This window comes from Gymnoscopelus braueri, assembly GCF_963280865.1.
Source record: "Gymnoscopelus braueri genome assembly, chromosome: 12".
Classification (NCBI taxonomy): domain Eukaryota; kingdom Metazoa; phylum Chordata; class Actinopteri; order Myctophiformes; family Myctophidae; genus Gymnoscopelus; species Gymnoscopelus braueri.
The window spans coordinates 12821906-12842663 of NC_137614.1; the positions used below are offsets into that span (position 1 = coordinate 12821906).

General features: G+C 42.3%; 1 protein-coding gene across 4 annotated transcripts in view; it reads right to left on the minus strand.

Moving 5' to 3' along the window:
* The window catches only part of rbms2b (RNA binding motif, single stranded interacting protein 2b), a 34527-nt gene extending 16309 nt beyond the window's left edge, over positions 1–18218 (minus strand). For 2 of the 4 annotated variants that reach the window (XM_080443630.1, XM_080443629.1), the window contains exons 1-4: positions 18085–18218; positions 11013–11203; positions 3551–3609; positions 272–363 (exon numbers count right to left, since the gene is read on the minus strand). In XM_080443630.1, coding sequence (XP_080299756.1) covers positions 272–363; positions 3551–3609; positions 11013–11203; positions 18085–18156 — 414 coding nt within the window. In that variant the 5' untranslated portion in view covers positions 18157–18218. Of the gene's footprint in view, positions 1–271; positions 364–3550; positions 3610–11012; positions 11204–15187; positions 15303–16029; positions 16429–18084 lie in introns of those variants that run through there. The other 2 variants (XM_080443632.1, XM_080443631.1) reach the window with 2 other exon arrangements.
* Between the last annotated feature and the right edge of the window lie 2540 nt (positions 18219–20758).

Here is a 20758-nt window from a genome sequence, read left to right on the forward strand (position 1 = left end):
AACTTGAATTCATGAATATTCTTTTGTTTTTATCGCATTCCCAAGCCAATAATTTGATGACCGGCAGCGGTCTCCTACCGGAACCGCTGCCTACCGTGTCCGCTGGTCATCAAATTATTGACTTAGGAATGCGACAAAAAAAAGAAAATCCAAGATTTCAAGTCTCCATGGGGTGTGTTAATGAACAGAAAAAAAGCGAACTATCCCTTTCAAAGAATTGAAAAACCAGTCCACCGCCTTATCGTGGAGAAAAACGGAGCAGCGCTCTTACCTTGGCCATCTGAGCCTGCACGCCACCCGCCTTCAGCGCTGTCACAGCCTTCTGAGCTGAGGCCGGACTGTCAAAGTCAACAAAGCCATAGCCTGCGGGGACCAAGACAGACAGCAAGCAGACTTGAATACCTTCTTCAACAATGGGAAATGCACACTATGGGGATTCTTTGGGCACAAGCATGTCATTGTCTTCTCCAACGAGAGACAGGTGGATTACCAAACGCTACCTATACACACACGTCACAATGCAAGACCTGTGGGATTACAGGGTTTATTGCACATCTAAAGCATACAGGCACTGTGGGATTAACCCATTCAATCCTGGGAACGCACCTGTGTCATTTTAGATTTTTAGCTAGTATTAATTTATACTTTGGATATTCAAAAATAGCAGATATACAAGCTCCTAGAGCTTGCAGATCTGCTATTTTTTTTAAATGTATGTGTATATGTATTTGTGTAAATCTTTGAAAAAATATATATTTTTAAAGCAATTTTTTTCACTCAAATCTTTGCTTCTGGTGGTCCCTGGAACAAAACTTTATCATGTCAAGGACCCCCCAAATTATATGTTTTTGACCGCCGACCCCATCTCAAAATATTTAGTTTGAGGGACCCCCAGAAGCAAAGAGTTTGAGTAAAAAATATTGTTTCCAAAACTATATATATTATTCAAAGATTTGCACAAATGGCAGATCTACAAGCTCATAGAGCTGCACTCGGTGCCGTGCTACGAGCTTGTAGATCTGCTATTTTTGAATATCCAATGTATAAAATAATGGTTACAGCTCAAATCTAAAATGACACAGGTGCGTTCCCGGATTGAGTGGGTTAACATAACATCGTTGCTGTCGGGCAGAAACCTTGTAAGCTATCTCCATATTTCAACCTATATTAATGGCATACTTTGTCGCACGACAGTGTGGCGAAGCTTGTCGATCTGCTATTTTCGCTATTTGTTTTTAAGGATTGAAAGTGAAAGTAGTTTATTCTGTCTGTTTTTTTTACAAATATTTAACCGATGAAAAGTATTAGCAAGAGACTAAATAATAACTACATTGGATCTATTGGAACACAGTTTTTTTTGTTTTCCCATTTCCGGATAAGTAACACTTTTGGACACATTGTGAGCTTGTAGATCTGCTATTTTGGCTATTAACTTTTTTTGTCACGTGAAAGTGGTTAGCTCTTTCTGTTGGTTTTTAGGAACATATAACCAATGTAAAGTATCAACAAGAGCTTGCGACTAAGTAATAACTACAATTGTATCCGTTGGAACACAAGCTATTTCTTACTGAAAAGTAATGGTATCGGACATACAAGGTTTCCCCCTGACAGTAGTGTTGATTTTGACAGCAAATTTGTATTCAGTTTTGGTCATAGTCTTTTGAATCAAATTCCTTTTAGTTTTAGTCACATTTTAGTCACCTGAAATGTTTTACTGTTAGTCTAGTTTTAGTCGACTAAATATCATAAGATTAAAATGTATGTTGGCGGTGCCATGTTGGCGGTGCCTTGATGGCGTCGTAATGGCTGATTTTACACTTGGTTGCATGCTGAAAATAGCCGATCTACAAGCTCACAACGCGTCGCAGCGTTGTGAGCTGCAACACCAGAGCGCAACCAAACATAAAATGACTTAAGGCGGCTTTCCATATACATGGACTTACCTAGCCCTACCCCACACCGCCCACCACAGCAACGGTTTCCACTACAATGAAGTGGGTAGAGTGGTGTGTAAGTGGTACTAAACTGGTGCCTAAAAAGTACCCAGTCTTGGGTAGGTCTGAGCTGGGCTAAGCGGGGCTAAAGCTGTGACTGCTACTGATTGGTCGGCTCACAGCTGTGTCTGTCCACTCAGGTCTCTGTAAAATGTAAACACTACGGTAGCAGTGTTGCCATGTCCACTTATTATAAGCGACATTGGGCTTATGTTTCTGTAAAGTTGCTTGTAAATATTGGTAGTACTTTTACTCCACTACAATTATCTGAAAACGTATTAGTTACTAGTTACTAGTTACTTTTCAGATCATGATTATCATTTCAGAAATGATTACATTATAAAACATACATTAACCACTTAAGCCCTATTTTATACCTAGGCTATTTGAAAATAGCCGATCTACAAGCTCACAACGCATCGCATCATTGTAGATCTGCTATTTTCAAACATTTTAGTACTTACTTTTGGTACCTTAAGTACATTTTGATACCAATAGTTTTTGTACTTTTACTCAAGTAATTCCAGACTTTCACTTGTAGATGCTTCTACATTGCAGTATTGATACTTTTACTTAAGTAAAGTACTTTTTCCACCACTGCTTGTTTCTAAAATGTAGTTGATTATTTGGGGCTTGTTTCCATATATTGTTGAAACCAGTGGTTCTTAAACATTTTCATGTCAAGGACCCCCAAATTAATATGTATTTGTCAACATTATATATGTATATATATTTTTTAAATAGCAGATGCACACACTCACAATGCGTCGCATCGCTACGCGTTTTGAGTTTGTAGATCTGCTATTTTCAAATAACCGTAGATAGTCGCTTCTTTTGGGATTGTTTTCATAGACCTGATTGCTTATTTCTTTCTGCTAAACCTGGCAACAATGAATGTGCGACGATACACGCTAATAATGTTTTTTATATAAGTGATGGCAACGTGTTTAGACACCACACAGGTCTTCCCAACAATAGCGAAGATTAAAGTCAGGGTGAACATGGCCAAATAATAACTTAAGAGCCAAACTAGCTCTGAGGAAGCACGCTAGCATTTAGGCTAACCCTGTAGCCTGAGGCTAAGTTGGTGTGTTAAAGAAAGGGGCGTTGATTTCCTTCGGGAGGGGAGGGGAGGGTGGGGATTTTGCGAGTGGGGACTTTTGTGCAATGGAAACGCAAGACATTTTGAAGCGGTGCGGTGCGGTTCTGGACTGTACTGGACAGTGTCGTGCTTAAGCTGTGATGGAAAAGCGGCTTTAGTTAGTTAGTTCTACTGGATCTCTTCTCCACTAGATCCCTCACTAACATTTTAGTCTAGTTTTTATTTGTTGACGAAATTGTCAATATATTTAGTCTTAGTTTTAGTCATCGTAGCTTAGTTTTTATTTTGTTTTTATTTAGTTTTCGTCAGTGAAAAAAAGGTAGTCGACGAACATTTTTCGTCATAGTTTTAGTCGACGAAATCAACACTGCCTGACAGCGACATGTTGTTTGCAGTGGATCCATCAAGTAGCCTGCTTTATTATAGAAAATGCCACATAAGCTCAACTCCTCACCTTTGCACTTGTTGGTGGTTTTATCCAGGATGGCCTTGGTGGACACAATCTTCCCATACCTGGAAAACATAACGATTGATGCTTGAGAAATAGTGCTTTCATGTGTACAGAAACTCTCTGTCCCTTTGATATTAGCATCAAGCAATAAATAGGATTATCTACACTGAAAATGCAACATGGACTTCATTCTGAAAGATGACTGAATTATAATTCATTTAACGCATTCAGCAAAATGAAAGCTGAATAAAATAATAGCATCAGCTGAAAGTAATTGGCGGGTGTAGGAAAAATGTTTTTGAAAGAATGTGGGACACAAATTGAGTGAAGCGAGGGTAATAACTGACGGATATGCTGAAATAACTATGGATTCTAATATCTTATTCGTTCCAACGCTGCTCATGTGTCGATATGGTCTAGTTGTATCTCAGGGGAAATACACAGTGACAGGGACCATATCTTTTCGAAAATGATTGTCTCCGCATTTTCCGAACAGCATCACAGTGCATTGTCAACAAGAACAATTGTTCCATTGTCTGGCTAGTTGGCTGAGCTATAGGTACGGGTGCAGACGCATAGGATAGGCCCTGGCATGGGCCAACAACGACGCTGCTGCGCCGTGCTGCGCTGAGTAGTGTTGTCTATCAGCTCCCATCTCTTCAGGCATGTGCATGCAGTGTAATCTGATATGCCTCTCCTTGGCTGTCCTGTCCATTGCTGGCTCCCATCCACACTCTCACTCTGCTAACAGGCTTCTCTGTAGGCAGCATTTTTTTCCCTCAGCTGGGTCCTATCGCCCCTCCTGTTTAACCACACGAACCAGGCTAGCTAGTATCCCCATTCTGGGGGGGGAGAAATTAGCAGATCTACGAGCTCACAACGTGTCGTGTTGTGGGCTCGTAGATCGGCCTATTCTCGCCGAAGAGGTTTGGTGCGTAAACAAGAAATGATGACGCCGTCATATTAATACCAGGTTGCTCTCTCCAGCGTCACCGCATGGAACCAAATGGACCCTTTCGCTCGCGGAGTAAAATATCGCCGTTCGAGGCGGTGCTGTGTGTGTGTGTGTAGTGGCGACGACCACGCTTCTTTTTTGTGTCACAAATTACCTTTTTCCATCCCAGTGGTGTGAAGTAACTAAGTACATGTAGTACTGTATTTTTACTTTCACATTTGCAGTACTTTTACTTCTACTCCACTACATCTCCGAGGCAAATATTGTACTTTTACTCCACTATTATTTGAAAACTTTAGTAACTAGTTACTTTGTAGATTTTGATTATTATTACAAAACATACATTAAACCACTTTAGCCCTATATACATTTCAGCCATTTGAAAATAGACATTTAAAAAAATATATGTATGGTAGAGTACGGTATGTAGAGTACAATATAACTTATACAATTGGGGTGGTTGTATTTTGTCTCCCTGCTCTTCTATTGAGACATTTAGATCGTGTCTCACCTAGACACAGGATCTGACATGAATTTTCACCTGATGGTCAAGATTCAATTTATCCCCTGAGCAAGCAGGCCGGCTCTATTAGCTCAATGGTAAAAAAAAAAAAAAAGTCAGCACTTGTGCAGGAAACCGAGTTCAAATCCGGGGTAGAAGAGGAAAGTTACATGTTACATGGTTGGTTTTTATTGTGATAATGATTGTATCTTAATGTAGTTGTAATGCCCTGTAACTGTAACTTAAACTGCTGTGCTGTCTTTGGCGCCTGAATCCCCCTCCCCACCCATAGCATCAATAAAGGTATATAATATCTATCTAGGCGGCTTGGGCTGAAACTTTGCCCAAATATGCATATCTATGATGTCACAATCATAGATGAGTGACCTCATAGACTGGCATCCAATATAAATGGCAGCGCATGTAAAACTCCATTATTTTTACAGAGGAAGGCACTAATAGTTCTTATTCCGTGTGTTGCTGGTGTGTCAAATGTTGAACTGGACAGTGAATGTGAGAGGAGCAACAATGTATGGATATCATCAGGCTGCCGTGACAGTGCAATACAAGGTGTACTTGTTTGGAGGTTACGCTAGGGATGGTAGTTATGAGGAGGATCGCATAAATGTGCTCATCTTCAACACAGTGTCTCTGAGATGGAGGACGTTGCCCCCAGTGACACCTAGTGCCCTTGAAGTTCCCTGCATGCGGGAGGACCACACTGCTGTGCTGATAGAAGACACTGTCTACATCTGGGGAGGGTTGGATATGGACGATTGCCTTTGTGACAACGTTCTTTATGCGTTTGATGTCGACACCCACACATGGTTCAAACCAAGGGTTTCTGGGACTGTTCCAGAGAGGAGGGAGGGCCACTCAGCCTGCGTCTTGGGGAAGGTCATGTATATCCATGGAGGACACATCCCACTGACTGGTCACACTAATGACACGTACAAGCTGGAAACCAACACGATGGTCTGGTCTTTAATTAACACCGGAGGAACTCCACCATCTGATTCAGGATGGCACATTGCCACCATCATTGGGACAAAGATGTTTGTAGTCCAGCATAACAACATCAGAGTGTTTGACACAGAGACCGACTGCTGGCTGAGCACGCCACCTTCTGCACAGCTTCTTCCAGAAGGACTCATTAATCATTCAGCCTTTACCTGCAATGGAGAGCTGTACATATGTGGTGGTGACAATGACAACGCTAACAATGCTAACCTAACCTTCAGTGATATGTGGAAATTCAATCCAGAGACCTTCTCCTGGAAGGAGGTGAAGCCCAAGCAGGAAGGTTGGTGGTCGTTAATGATGGTTGGTGGCCGCTTTTGCACGGTGGGAGATCGTATCATCCTCTATGGAGGAGATTCCGGTATCATGTACATCCTAGACTTAAGTCCTAGTCTGAAGACGTTATGCAAGCTAGCGGTTATTCAGTACCGTCTGGAGCAGTCTGAACTCCCACACGACATCAGGTGGGAACTGGCAGCCATGACGTCAAATAGTCAAATATCGTTGTTGGAGGCGGCGCTGTGTGAGTATGAGGAGTCAAGTCAATAGTTTGTTTGGTGGCGACGACCACACTTTTTTTTTTTTTATATAGTTTGTTTGGTGGCGACGACCACACTTTTTTTTTTATATAGTTTGTTTGGTGGCGACGACCACACTTTTTTTTTTAAATAGTTTGTTTGGTGGCGACGACCACACTTTTTTTTTTTGTTCTGGGCTATGATCCCACAGCATGGGAAGACGCCTATCGTTCTGAGTATGGGGAAGTCTCCCCATTGGGTTAAAGGACAGGCAAAACGGGGAAGTCTCCCCATTGGCTTAAAGGAGTAAAGGACAGCCAATGATGAAAAGTGTTGAGAAGGTGTTGAGAAAGTGTTGAGAAAGTGTTGAGTATTTGATCAGTCTCTTCCTAGACCAGGCTGCAAAGCAACCTGGAAAAAAAGGGGGGCCTAGTATTGACCGCTGGGGGGCTCTGGGCAATATATAGGGTTTATGTGGTTAATTTTAGATCAACTGGCACTTTAAAAAAAAAAGTAGGCCTACTTGAAAAAGGGATGACTGGTTGCTTGTTTCTGATTGCATACATTTGACTGCCAATGACGAGATTTTGTGTTTTCAGTGGTTTACGATAGAGGGCGCTGTTCCGCAGCCTGTGAATGATCCCAGGATCACCAAAGAAGAGTACACCCAGAAATCACGTGATCACAACAAAACAAAGCTGGTTTCATTCAGTATTATAGGATTTATAAAAATCAATTTTACTCTGTTTTCTGTTGCTTTTTGACGAAAACAAACTACGTTCAACTGCCCATAACTATGGAATGGATTATCGCGACCGGACAAATTATTTTCCCTGATTCTCCAAGGCCACCGTACGTGTGATGAGGCGATCGCCTTGTGGATGGCGATCACGGAAGATATTCCATGATTTTTCAAAGGTTAGTAAAAACCCTTAGTAAAAATCGCTGGCAGTAGCTTGACACTTTTCTGAAAAACTGTCAGATAAAGAGTTAATAGATTGACTAGTATGTACAACTATGTCCAGTTAAACAATAATTGGATTGTTTATGAAAAGTATCAACTGCAAGCGTTCACACACTTTCTAACACTTTCCCGATATCACACCGATGCCCACATGTTGTTGAGCTTTTCATTTCTCCTCTCACAAAACTATACTGTTGGCCACACAACATGTATCCGGCGACAGAGGAAACAACTGAACTGAATTCGTCTGCAGTGTTGGTTCTTGTATTATGCATCTGACCTTTTATACAACATTACTATTTCATGTCACATTTCTCCATGCCATACACTATACAGTAGTAGGGTGTGCCGTCGTTCCAATTTCTACACATTATTCTTTCCAGGAGCAACCAAACCAACAATGAGTTTTTACAGTCGTCGTCGTTGATTTGAATGCATGCTAACGTGTTTGAGTGAGGATATTACTCTGTGTTTGTGAGCTGTGAGCCCTGCCCTGCTTACGCCGTAGAGATGCCTGTTTAGTGAATTCAGCTCCGATAAGCTGGGGCTATATGATGCAGAGCGATGAGGGGTTTGGGGGGGTGGGGGGGGGGGGGGGGTTGGGCTGGGTTGCGTTGGAGACTCAGCCATGTGTGAGAAGAGAGCGCAGTGTCCAGTGGGCCCAGCCCCAGTGTCCATCCATGGTCAACCACCCGAGCTAGAACTAGAGCTACGGTCAGCCTTCAAGAGAGACGCTGCAGGGGCCAGGGATGCAGAACCAACTCCCCCCCACCGCCACCCCACCTCCCCACCACCCACCCACTCCCATTCGTCCATCCCTCACTCCCTCCACACTACATATCTCACCACTTGCATAGAACAACTCACAGTTCTGTGAGCTCCATGTATGTGGGGGAGGGGAGCCAGAGCAGCGCTTGGTTTCCTGATAGCAAAGCACGCCTTTCCTCTTGTCCGAACCACCGTCGAGTTAGTGGAACAACCCATTTTGTTCCGAACTTTCACTTTTCTTTCTCGTGCTGCTTGCCCCCCCCCCCCCCCCCACCCCTCCCTGCCATCTGTAACCGTTCTTTGTCAAAGTACTGTAACTGCCCTCGGTATCGCTCTCTCTCCAACCCAGTTCAAACGGGAGAATTACACGGCCTTAACAACAGGCGCCGCTCAAAAGCAAATTTCATGCAGTGATTTTATCTGCTCTGTAAAAGCAGAAATATGAGAACTACCCACACAGAGCAGCACCTGACACACAAACCCTGAGTTCTATTCACTCCTCCCCCTCTGATCCCACCCCCCCCCTTCTCCTCTCCTCCACCCCCCTCTTCATGCCATTGCCCTTGTTTGTCTTTCCCTTTCCCCTGGGCTCGCCGTTTCCTGTAGGGTTGGGCAGCCTCATGTGAGCCATATCTTCCAGACAGCTGTAAAATAGCAGACCTCTCCCTTTACTGCATGTTACTCTCTCTCTCTCTCTCTCTCTCTCTCTCTCTCTCTCTCTCTCGCTCTGTCTCTCTCTCTCTCCTCCTTTTCTCTCCCACTCTCTCCTCTTTTTCTCCCTCTCTCCTCCCCTCTCACAAAAGTCTCTTTCTGCTGTTCTGGTTCTCATCACCAGGCTCCAGTATTCAATTAAGCAAGCCCAAATCATTCATCTCCACCCAACTTGTTTTGATGTGTTCCACTGAAGATCTAAGAAGCGCAGCTCGCATGACGCTGTTGTTTGACGTCTGACTAGATGTTGCCCACATCACAGTTTTCAGACAACATTCACACTCATGAGCAACATAGAGAGGCATTTACAGTGCAGAATCTAAACAGCATGGTGTTGTGGAAAGGCCACTTGAATGAAGATTCGCGCTTTAATCTTCATTCAAATGCCCTTTCAATAGACTTTCAATAGAGAATAACACTAGGGTTGGACTAAAACTAGATTTTTATCTCATGAATAGACCCCCACCCAACGTAATTTGTACAATATCGCGATAATGCCAATTTTCTGTGACTAGTAACAGCTAGTTATAAGAAGGCTAAACATTTAGTTTGGGATAATAGGCTACTCTCCTCTATGTCTTCTTGTCTGCTTTTTGACATGCTACATTATTCAAACCTTAACCATTCATTCATGTTAACTCAATTCCGTCCTGCACAATCAAAAGTGACATGTTTTATCGACAAACTACATCATACACACATGTTGTAATAACAAACATTTGCCTTGTTCTTATTAACATTCATGTATTATGTATTATTTGTAAATTAAAATGCCTAAAAAGAACAAAACAAAAAAACATGTGTTCTTAATGTCATGACCACGTGACCACATAGTTGTAATTTGATATTACGTGATCATTTTGATATTTTCTCACACAGTGCTCGATATCGGAATATCCAGTATCGGCCCAAGCCCTAAAAAGAGCAATAATGTACATGACAGAAAGCGTGAAATAGCGTGAGAGGGGGGAGACTAATCGTTTTCAGTGCCCAGTTGTTGGAAAGTCTGAGCTTAGCTGTACCAAACTGAGAAGACTTAGTTTGCAGCCCAAAGGCTTGTTGATTTTTCCATAAGGCGACTCACTGATGGCACTTACGACATACTTTGTGGATGAAAAATACTTTCTCTGGGTTTGGCTTTAGCAGTGGTGCGTATTGCAAATGTGTAAAGAAATATTCCTAAAACAATGTCGTAGGTTGATTGATTCCTTTCTTTACCCACATTTCAAATCCTACATCCATCGTTTCATTTATTCAACCATCCATTTTAGGGATGCACGAATAGACATTTTCGGCCGATATCCAATTAAATGCATGGTCAATTCGATCGATACCGGTCAGATACCGCAATACTGGTATTCATTAACTGTGATTCTGGGTGCAGATGCAGACTTCTTAAAAATGATTTTTTTAAGGCCTACTAATGCACATATTAGTTCAAACTACTTAAATGTAGTAAAGATGTAATGTTTTTTTTGTTGTTTTTAACTGTTTTGCTTTTATTTGTTCCACAGGCCATCTGTGAATCATCATAGATGGCTTTTTCAGCTTCACATTTAAACATAAATATTCTGAAATAAAATGTTGTCTAGAAATGTCGATTTTACCGATATTGCATTTTTAAATAAATGCCGGCCAATACCAGTATGATATTAACAAGTAACTGTGAATCCCTAACGCATTTATTAGTCCGTCACTGTCTGTGTTCTACTTTTACGTCAGGGATCTATAAGGGATGTCGATGGACTCAGGCCAAAAACAAGGTTTATTGAAGGGGGAAAAAAAACTCAACACACAAAATAACAGGTGCAAGTAATATATTAGTGGATGGGTATTTAGAGTGATATAAAAATGGATTTACGAACCGGACCTGAGTGGTGCCAAAACAATAGTAAAAACCAAAAGATGGATGATTCCCTATCACTCCAAACCCCCCCTGATCTGCGCTGGTTCATTCATTCATGTCGCGGACAGCCAGGAGAGAATTATTGCAGAGGTTCGTGTGATTTGTTGTCGGTGCCACTTACGGCTGACAGAGCTTGACCAGATCCAGGTCTGTGGTTCCTGGGTGGAGGCCGCGGATGTACAGGTTGGTTTTGCTCAGCTGCTCTCCCCCCATGCTGCTGCTGCCGCCGCCGTTGCTGCTGTTGGTGGTGGGGTTGGTGGTGTTGGGGCTGGGAGGGGCCATGTGATGGCTGGACGGAGACACATAAGTCTGCTGCAGGGCGAGAGAGGATGAATGGCGTTAAGCCTATAGTTCAGACCAAAGATTTGCAACAAGATGAAAAAAAAACGACCGTGTCACTCGCCGAAAATAGCAGATCTACAAACTGAAACTCACAACGTTTTAAAATTAGCTATTTGTGGCGCTTGACACTGTTGTACCAGTGTAAATAAATTAAGCATTAGAAAATCCTAGTGGTCTAAATGACCCGTTAGAGTTTGGATTGGCATATACAAAGAAGAATTGATTAATAATCATTCATTGGCAATATAGAAATTAGTATGGATGATGGTATGTCTACCTATCTATCAGATATAGTAGGTAGTTTGAACCAGGAGGGGTATGAGCCAGCCAGTTTCTCAGACCTCAGGGCCCAGTGGGGTGACTCTTACCTACAGTCTTGTCAGGAGAAAATCAATCAGGAACCCAATTAGCCAGATCACCAGCTTCAGTGGCTGGTTAAGCTAAAGGCACACTGTCCAATAGACTAGTGGGTCAGAGCCAACACGTCAATAGCAATTTAACTGCCTTATCTAACTTAAAGGGATACTTCACTTTAGGGCCGGGGACACATTTAAAAAAAATATTAAAAATAAATGAAAAAAGTTATGGAAAATTCATGGCCCCCTCACGCATTAGAGTGTCCTACTAATGTGTGAGGGGGCCATGAATTTTCCATAACTTTTTTCATTTATTTTTAATATTTTTTTTAAATGTGTCCCCGGCCCGAAAGTGAAGTATCCCTTTAAGTGCTTTCTAGAGATCCTACAGACTCTCACTGTACCCTGGTTTACTGATGATACAAAGTAGTACAAAACCTCACCCACTCCCAAAACTATGAGGTCACACAAATACTCCCAAGCATTTTGCTGCCAACATTAATCAAACTGCAGTAGCCTCTGCGCGCGAGCCACCAGCAACAATTCAATCAAACCATCGAGCTATCGAGATATCGAGCTAAACCCTGCTTGGGAAGGAGAATCATTAACTGTTTGAGCAAATGGCTAGCTTAAGTCAATGTTCACTTTCAGTCTCCGCAAAAAATAGAACAGAGGAACAACCGGCGGTTCCCAAGGAAGGCATCGAATGGAAGAGCAAAAGTAATTATCTTTCCTCAGATAAAAACCCCCACATACACAAGTATGTCCAAAGTTTCAATTTCCAAGCCTATACTTCCACTTGTCAGCTAAAGCTGGCACTGCTGTTGTCTCCTGCTCAATGCTGCTGGAAGAGGAGGAACTGTTTGATTAGTCAGGGTCACCAGTCCATGCCTCAGGGAACAATGAGATGGCTTGTTGGACACCACAAGGTCACCAAGTGGGCCGCTGGCTTATTAACAAGGCAGGGATTTGCCAAAAGATGGATGGAGGAATCAAGCTAATTATGCCCTCTGGCCTATTTACTTATTTAATGTGTTCTTCTACCTGCAGTAGTCAGTTATTCCAAGTTAAGACCACTGTTAAACTGTGTAACAACAGAAAATGACAGTATAAAAGAATAAAAGTCTGCACAACAGCTTTGCTCCTCAGTATTTCAGTTTACTTAAAACACAAACATTACAGGGTACTCGACGTTCCGGCCACAGTTGGCCTTCACACCTGATGACGTTGTGTACCCTGTAATGTTTGTGTTTTAAGTAAACGGAAACACTGAGGAGCAAAGCTGTGACTTTTATTCTTAAATACTGTCATTTTGTGGCCAGCACCAGCAAGCAATGAATGAACTGGATGTGCGCAACCCACTTGTTTTGAACTAACAACAGAAAATGAACCATATAGCTAGGGTTGTTGACATTAATCGTTGTATGTTATATAGCAACATCCTCTTCAAAAGAACGATCATAACAAGTCGCGACAGCAATCCGTCCTCATGTTCTTTCACCGGCCATTCTGATTCTATCTGTTCTGCATCCCCTGCTACGCAGCTGCCGCCCGATGGTCTCCCCCAAATGTTTTTTGATGAACAACAACGTCACAACATAACACAATCTTCCTTCATCAGACTCGGGGAGCCCGGTCAACCCTAGTTCCATTTGTCACCGTGACTGTCATGGAGCTCATTCATGTCGGCCCGTGCCTCCTCTAATCTCTCTCCCTCCTTTAGCATCAATAGTACATTGTTAGTTTTTCCACAATCACAGTCCCTTCCTGTGCCTTTGCCTTCGCCTTTCGCTCGCAGACGGCCTGCTTGCGCGGTCCTATCGGGAGGGATGCACCTGCAAGAGGCCTGCAGAGATAGGATCTGGCCCAGAGACGAGGTCCCGGGCCCGGGCCTGGCTTATTGAGGCCTGTCTAATTGGGATCTGAGCTTGTTAGCAGAACGCGCTAATCCCTCTCATGTGCTCTCTAGTCAGAAGGCAGTGTCTCATTAAGGCCACTCTGCTTCGGCTCCTTCTGAGAAGAGGATGGCAGGGAATCAGATCCACACACCTTCCTCCCCCCCCCCCCCCCCCCCCCCCTCCCTCCCCCATCTGCCCCAGTGCCCAGCTGCCAGCTCCAGGTGTTTCTGCCACACATGCAGGGAGGCCCGACTGTGCCAGCGCAGTAACGCTGACACGTACGCATGCAGAACACACACACACACGCACACACACACGCACGCACGCACGCGCACGCGCACGCACACGCACACGCACACGCACACACACACACACACGCTTCTTGTGCACATACAGTACAGCGTCAGTGCACGTGAACACAGAGAGACACACACACACACACACACAGCCACACAAGCACATAAAGCAGATTAAGTGCAGCTATATAAATGTTATTCATTATGAATGCCGTTTTCCCCAATATGCCGTGATCTAGTGCGTTAAGACTCTACACGAGTAAAATTACGAATTCCTGCCTTTTTGAGGGGCCGATGGGCCTGAGAGATTGTCTCATATTACTGTCTCTGAGATCGCACCAATAAGGCTCACCCCGAGTCAGTCAGTCAGTCAGTCGGTGCCCTGAGCCTGACCCACTGGCATCTAATTCATGTCGGCCCTGTTTCTCATCCTTCAGTTAACAATTGCCTACATGTTTGCTCACACCACTCCTTACGTGCGGAACACAATGCAGTGTCTGAGCATTCTTTACATTCCCAATGTAATAAAAAAGAAATTGTGTTTGTCTCCTGGGAGGGAGGGGGGGGGGGGGGTGTAGTCAGAGACATGTATACCGCATTCCTTAAATTAAAGCGTCACAACTTCTGAAGCTGATTCAGAGGTCGGTCCGACTCCTGACACATAGTATGGGAAATCCTTCTGTGTCTCAAGTGCGTCACACATCAACCAAAAATCTACGTGAAAAATGACATCTACGTGGCATTATGATGAATTAGTGATTACTACGTCCTGACTGCTTGAGACCTCACCTCGCTTATCGTTAAAAGGCTTCTGATCACTGTGAGCCGAGGCCGTTAAGTCTAGTCTAGTATACCGGCTTCACGTCCTTGTTGCTATCACCGTTAATGTTGCTGGCAAAAGGATCGAGTCTTTGTCTTGCTTTTTCAGCTGTCTGCGTACAGTATGTCACTGTTTTTCCAGATATACAAGCTCATAGCGCGGCACCGAGTGCCGCACTATGAGCTTGTAGATCTGCTATTTTTGAAAAATCGTTAAGATTCGTGGCAAAATCTTGGATTATATCTTTTTTAAAGCGAACATTTGTAAAATATTTAGTTCCAGGAACCCCCAGAAGCAAAGATTTGAGTTACAAATGTCCGCCAAAAAAAATAAAAAAATATATATATTTGCACAACTTTTCATGATTTTTCAAAAATAGCAGATCTACAAGCTCATAGCGCGGCACTCGGGGAGCTTGTATATTTGCTATTTTTGAATAGCCCAACGAAATCTAAAAATGACACACAGATGCGTTCCCGCCGGTCTTAAAGAGTTAAATGGTTCCATTTGTACACTCCGTTTGGATCCCTGGTGGGGCCCCTGACCATATGTTGAGAAACAGTGCAGTATGTGGTCCTCCACACCATGGTTTAGAGAGAAAAGAAGTGTGCTCCAGGCAGCCGGCTGCTGAAGACAGATGATGTGATTACAGTAGGAGGGAGCAGAGGTGATCCCCGCCGGGAGCAGGTGACTCAAGGACTTTTTATCCGAGAGGGAGAGAGAGAGAGGGAGAGAGAGAGAGAGAAGCGCTGAGCATTAACTGAAGCAGGATGTATGGCTTTGCTGCAGATAGCAGCCCAACAGCAGACAGACAGTCAAAGCCATCAATACAAGCTACAACTCCCTGACCGACTAAAGCTTTTTGCTCTGGCTACAAAGGTGCCATTTGCTTTTGTAAAAGCAACACTGGCTGTGTTTAGTACAGTACAGTTGTACTTACAAAATGTATGTGTCATGTCGTTCATTCATCCTTGATTCGCTCGGAAATTAGTACTGGGAAACCATAATCCAACCATATATTGCTAATATGCAGTAATCAGACAGTAAAGTAATGGTATTTTACCAATAACATAATAGAAGTTTTTTAAACAGAAAACAATATTTTTCTCATTCTTTCTTTGCGCAGTCTAAAACAACATGAAGTCATCGATATTGTATTATTAGCTGTTGCACTATAACTTGTCCCAAATGTCTAAAATGTTTTGTTTCAAATAATGATAATTAAAAGAAAGTGATGGCAAAAAAAAACAGCATGATGTCTTGCTAACAAAACTGACAAAGAGAAACTCAATACTAAATAATACCACGCTATGGCCTAAAATGTCCCAAAGATTTAATGCATATTATTATAGTTATACAGTTTAAACCACAAATCTGTTTTTAATGAAATACTGTCTTAATGAAAGGCTTAAATGTTGAGTCCTACCTGCTTGGTAAAAGTAAACTTAACAGGTACCGTAGAAAAGATCATGTTTTTACAGACACAATCACTTTACAGCACTGTATTTTCTTCTACAGCACACAAAAAAACCCAGCATGAGGCGTTAAGAAATAATAAATAAAAAAATTATTTAAGTGACAAAAATCCTCAACAGCCTGCGACTAACAGGTGAGATGTCTTCTCTTTCTCCCCTTCTTCTCAGTCAATCCAGTTCCACTTTTTTAAAAAAATACACGACACGAAAATCCATATAAAAGTCTTTTACGAGTGGCTGTTTTCAGTTGGGCATAGAGAACACACACTGAAAGGAGGGTAAGCTAGCCTATATGAATTTAGCACCCAGGTTTTAAGTAAAAAGGGGATTCACCCGTTAAAGAGGAATGATTAGGCTCCCTTGTCCATGTGAACTGAACCACTGACAGCCAAGAGAAATCAAGGTATGTGAAACACAGAGGGGGAAAGAGGAATGTGGGGGGGGGGGGGGGGTAGAGGGGGGTTAATCGAAAGCAGAAGAAAGCAGGGGGGAGAAAAAAATCTCTTAATCCTTTTCTTTTCCCCACCCTTTTTCATGTAGTAAAAGACACAGACCAGAGGTTACCACTTGACGTTGGATTTACAAGGTTTCCCTCTGCTGTTTGACTTTCGGAGCTCTCTAACAATGTGAAATAAAGCTGTTTCTTTTCATGCTTTCTTTCTTTCTTCTTCTTTTTTTTTTTTTTTTAAGTAAAAAGCCTTGAGTTAGCAAAAGCCAGGGAGTGCTTTTTAGTTTTTTTAATTAGCAGTTAGCACATTGTCTGAATGTAGAATTCCAGGAATTCCAGGTCATTAATCTGAGAAATCTGAATTCCTGCCAACTGTGAGGCGGGGAAGGGAATAACATTGGGAAGGAAGAGGAAGGTGTTGGATTTCAGCTTTGTTAAAACAATATTCAAGAAACGGTGTTCTCAATCAGAGAGAGGCATCATTTGGCCATTCAACTGCATGCATATTAATGCACATGTAGATCAACCCATCAATACAAAACATACAATATAAAAATGTGCCGATACAAAACATAAAAAGGACAACAATCCTGTATTCATTCAACTAAATTATTATTACTTTTTTTGTAGATAGATACTGGGGCATACAAGAGAGACAGCCCACAGCACTAATTGTAATGCCAAATATGAGGTCCACACGCCACACCATCATTGCCTAATGTTCTCTATTTGTTTCAGCATCCATATACAATCCTTTACTGAAAACTCACAGCTGAAATGGGCTAACATTGTTGCAACATTAATTATTCATCAGTAGAGCAAGCGAGGTAATACATTTGAAACTAGTCTTTGTTTTGTGTGTACAGTTGTCATTGCTCGTCCTAACTGATGTACAAGTTTCATGTTGTATAACATACATTAGACTTATTGTATATGTATCTGTAACTGTTTCCCTTTCAGCCTTTTTTCCCCTGGCTGCCATGCAAACGTTTTGGGTCATCATTAGTAGGACTCAAGGGGTGGGGCATATCTCTACGCGTAAAAGAGAGAGAGAAAAAAAAACTTTGCTAACTTGTCGATTATTCAATGAAACATATGCGCAAACAGTCGATAAAGCACCAATGAAATGAACATACATTTACATTCATCACAATCAGGCTCTTATTGCTTGATCATCAGAATGTTTCGGGCATCTACACACACACATTTTCCAAGCTTATACTATGTTTATGGATAGGAAGAGAGAAGAGAACAGCGACCGTATCGAAAACAAACGAAAGCTACTATGGGCAACATTGTATCAAGCGCTCGTGTTACAATGTTGTTACAATGTTAGTACAATGTAACCATGACGGTATGATCGACTGTTAACACTTTAATGTATAGTAACAAGCGAGTAGAGTTTATGTGTTGCTGCCTGTGATCCTACTTTCAAGGACACTGCAGCTTATCGCCGAGCAACCAACCTAAAGACTAGAGATCAGACAACACACAACACGAACCCATCGAACCCGACTCTTCAGAGATCTGGTGAAAACATCAACATATCGCTTCTTACCTTCTTGTAGTTTCTGCTGGTGTAGCCGTTGTATGGGTTGATGGCTGTCCTTGGCGGCATAGAGAGCAGCATTTTTCCAGCACTATGTCCTGTAGGAGCGGAGAGGAGATCACAGCCAAGGCAGTCAGCTGACGTCAGCTCTGGAATAGTGCTGGTGATTGGAGTCGCTCTCCTCTCCAGCACTATGTCTATGTGTGCGATAAAGAGCGCGCCAAGCTAAAAGCACCGATCAGTGATGGAAGAACTACTAAGCACTCACATGTTTTACTCAAGTCAAAGTATCAATGCTGCAATCAATGTAGAAATACTCTGTTACAAGTAAAAGTTGGGAATTCAAACATTTACTTGAGTAAAAGTGAAAAAGTATTGGCATCAAAATATACCAATTCACCAAAGGTAAAAGTACTCATTACACGCAGAAGGTCCCATTTCACCAAAGTTTTCAAATGTGTAAAATAATGTATAAAAATCCTTTGAAAATAGCAGATCTACAAGCTCACAATGCGTGAGCTTGTAGATCAGCTATTTTCAAATGGCCAAAATGTATAGGGCTGAAGTGGTTAATGTATGTTTGGTAATAATAATCCAAATCTACAAAGTAACTAGTAACTTGAGTTTTCAAATAATTGTAGTGGAGTAAAAGTATAATATTTTCCTCTGAGATGTAGGAGTAGATCAAAGTAAAAGTACTGAAAATTGGAAATGTACTTAGTTACATTACACCACAGAAAGTACTGCTTCTCAAACATTGCCATGTCAAAGGACCCCAACATATAATGTTGTATTTGTGGGCCCTCATCTGAAAATATTTTGGGGGGTTTTAGATTTTTCTATGGGACAAATCTTCTATGGGGGTATAAGAGTAGATTTGTGTTGTTATTATTGATTTTTGAAAATATCAGATCTACCACCAGTCCACGGCTCGTTGAGATGCAACACGTTTATGAGCTTGTAGATCGGCTATTTTTGAATAGCCTAAAGAAGAATATTGTGTTAAAGCGGTTAAACTTCCTCATTTTGTTGGGGACCCCCGGCCCCAGGACACCTGAGGGTCCCCAGAGACTTCACTTTGAAAACCACGTGTACTAAAGCATTATTGATGAGTGATGTCAGATCTATACCTACAGTATATATCTAGATCCATATAGATCTAAATAATAGACCTACAGATCTGACATCAATGCAACGCTACATTGTATCTGGCCATAAGGTGTAATGTTATTCCTGTTCAATATCAGCTGATAAACTATATCCTTTATTATTTCGGGTATTTTATGTTATGTTGTGTGGTGTTGTGTGGTGTGGTGTGGTGTGGTGTGGTGTGGTGTGGTGTGGTGTGGTGTGGTGTGGTGTGGTGTGGTGTGGTGTGGTGTGGTGTGGTGTGGTGTGGTGTGGTGTGGTGTTGTGTTGTGTTGTGTTTATTATGTTAATAATGATTTAAAAAAATAGCAGATCTACAAGCTCATAGCGCGGCACCGAGTGCCGCGCTATGAGCTTGTAGATCTGCTATTTTTGAAAAGAAAGTATACAAAATATTTTCAGATGGGGGTCCGCGGCCAAATACATATAATTTTTGGGGTCCTTGACATGAAAAAGTTTGAGAACCACTGATATTATAGCAACATTATTTAGATTAATTGATGATGATTGACATTTAGAAGACATTCGTAGAATCCCCCAGAAGCAAAGATTTGAGTAAAAAATAATAATATATATATTCAAAGATTTGCACACATTTTCAAGATTTTTCAAAAATAGTTGTGTTGTGTTGTGTTGTGTATATTATGTTAATAATTATCTGTGTGGAGTGGCTGGCTGCGCTTCTTTGCTGTCAGCTATTTTAAATGTTGTTGATTACTGGATCTGACCTGGAATTCAAAAGGACAATGTGCATTGGGGAGGGGAATGAGCAATAATGCCAAAAAACAATCCCACAAAATTGTTCATTTTCAATGACCATGAGGCCTTTGGATGCCTCTCTCTCATATGAAAGTGTTTGTATAATCAACCGAAGTCGCTTGGCAACTAAGTCCCCCGACCCCTTAGCCTTGGTTTGTGTGTACCCAGACTGATTAGCCCTCAAGTGTGTAGAAATCATATGCGAGTGTTCACTCAGCCATATAGTGTACTGTGTATTGTCCAACCTGTATCATTTGCATAATACAGCTATAAATAGTTATCAAAAATCAGCACCGCGCTGACAGACAGGAAGAAGACAGGCCAGTATTCTCATGTTGATCTATCATCGTGCACAGGGGATTTCATCCTGATTTCATCAGTACCGTCTAGTCAGACAGTTGGGAGAAGCTCAACAGAATTCATAATCTCTTGCTCTCTCTCTCTCCCTCTCTCCAGTTTATAAAGGCCTTTAGATGCTCTTATCCAGAGCGACTTCCAAGGCCGAGATCAGAGTAAGCAGAGTAAGCATAAACCCTATAGTCAACCAACAACAGAGTAAATAGTCACACAAGTATTAGTGTGCAGAGAAAACAATGTTGTGCCTCTAAAAAATCATGTTCACGCACGCACGCATGCACGCACGCACACACGCGCGTGTACACGCACACACACGCACGCACGCACGCACGCACGCACGCACGCACGCACGCACGCACGCACGCACGCACGCACGTACGTACGTACGTACGTACGCACGCACGCGCGCGCGCGCGTC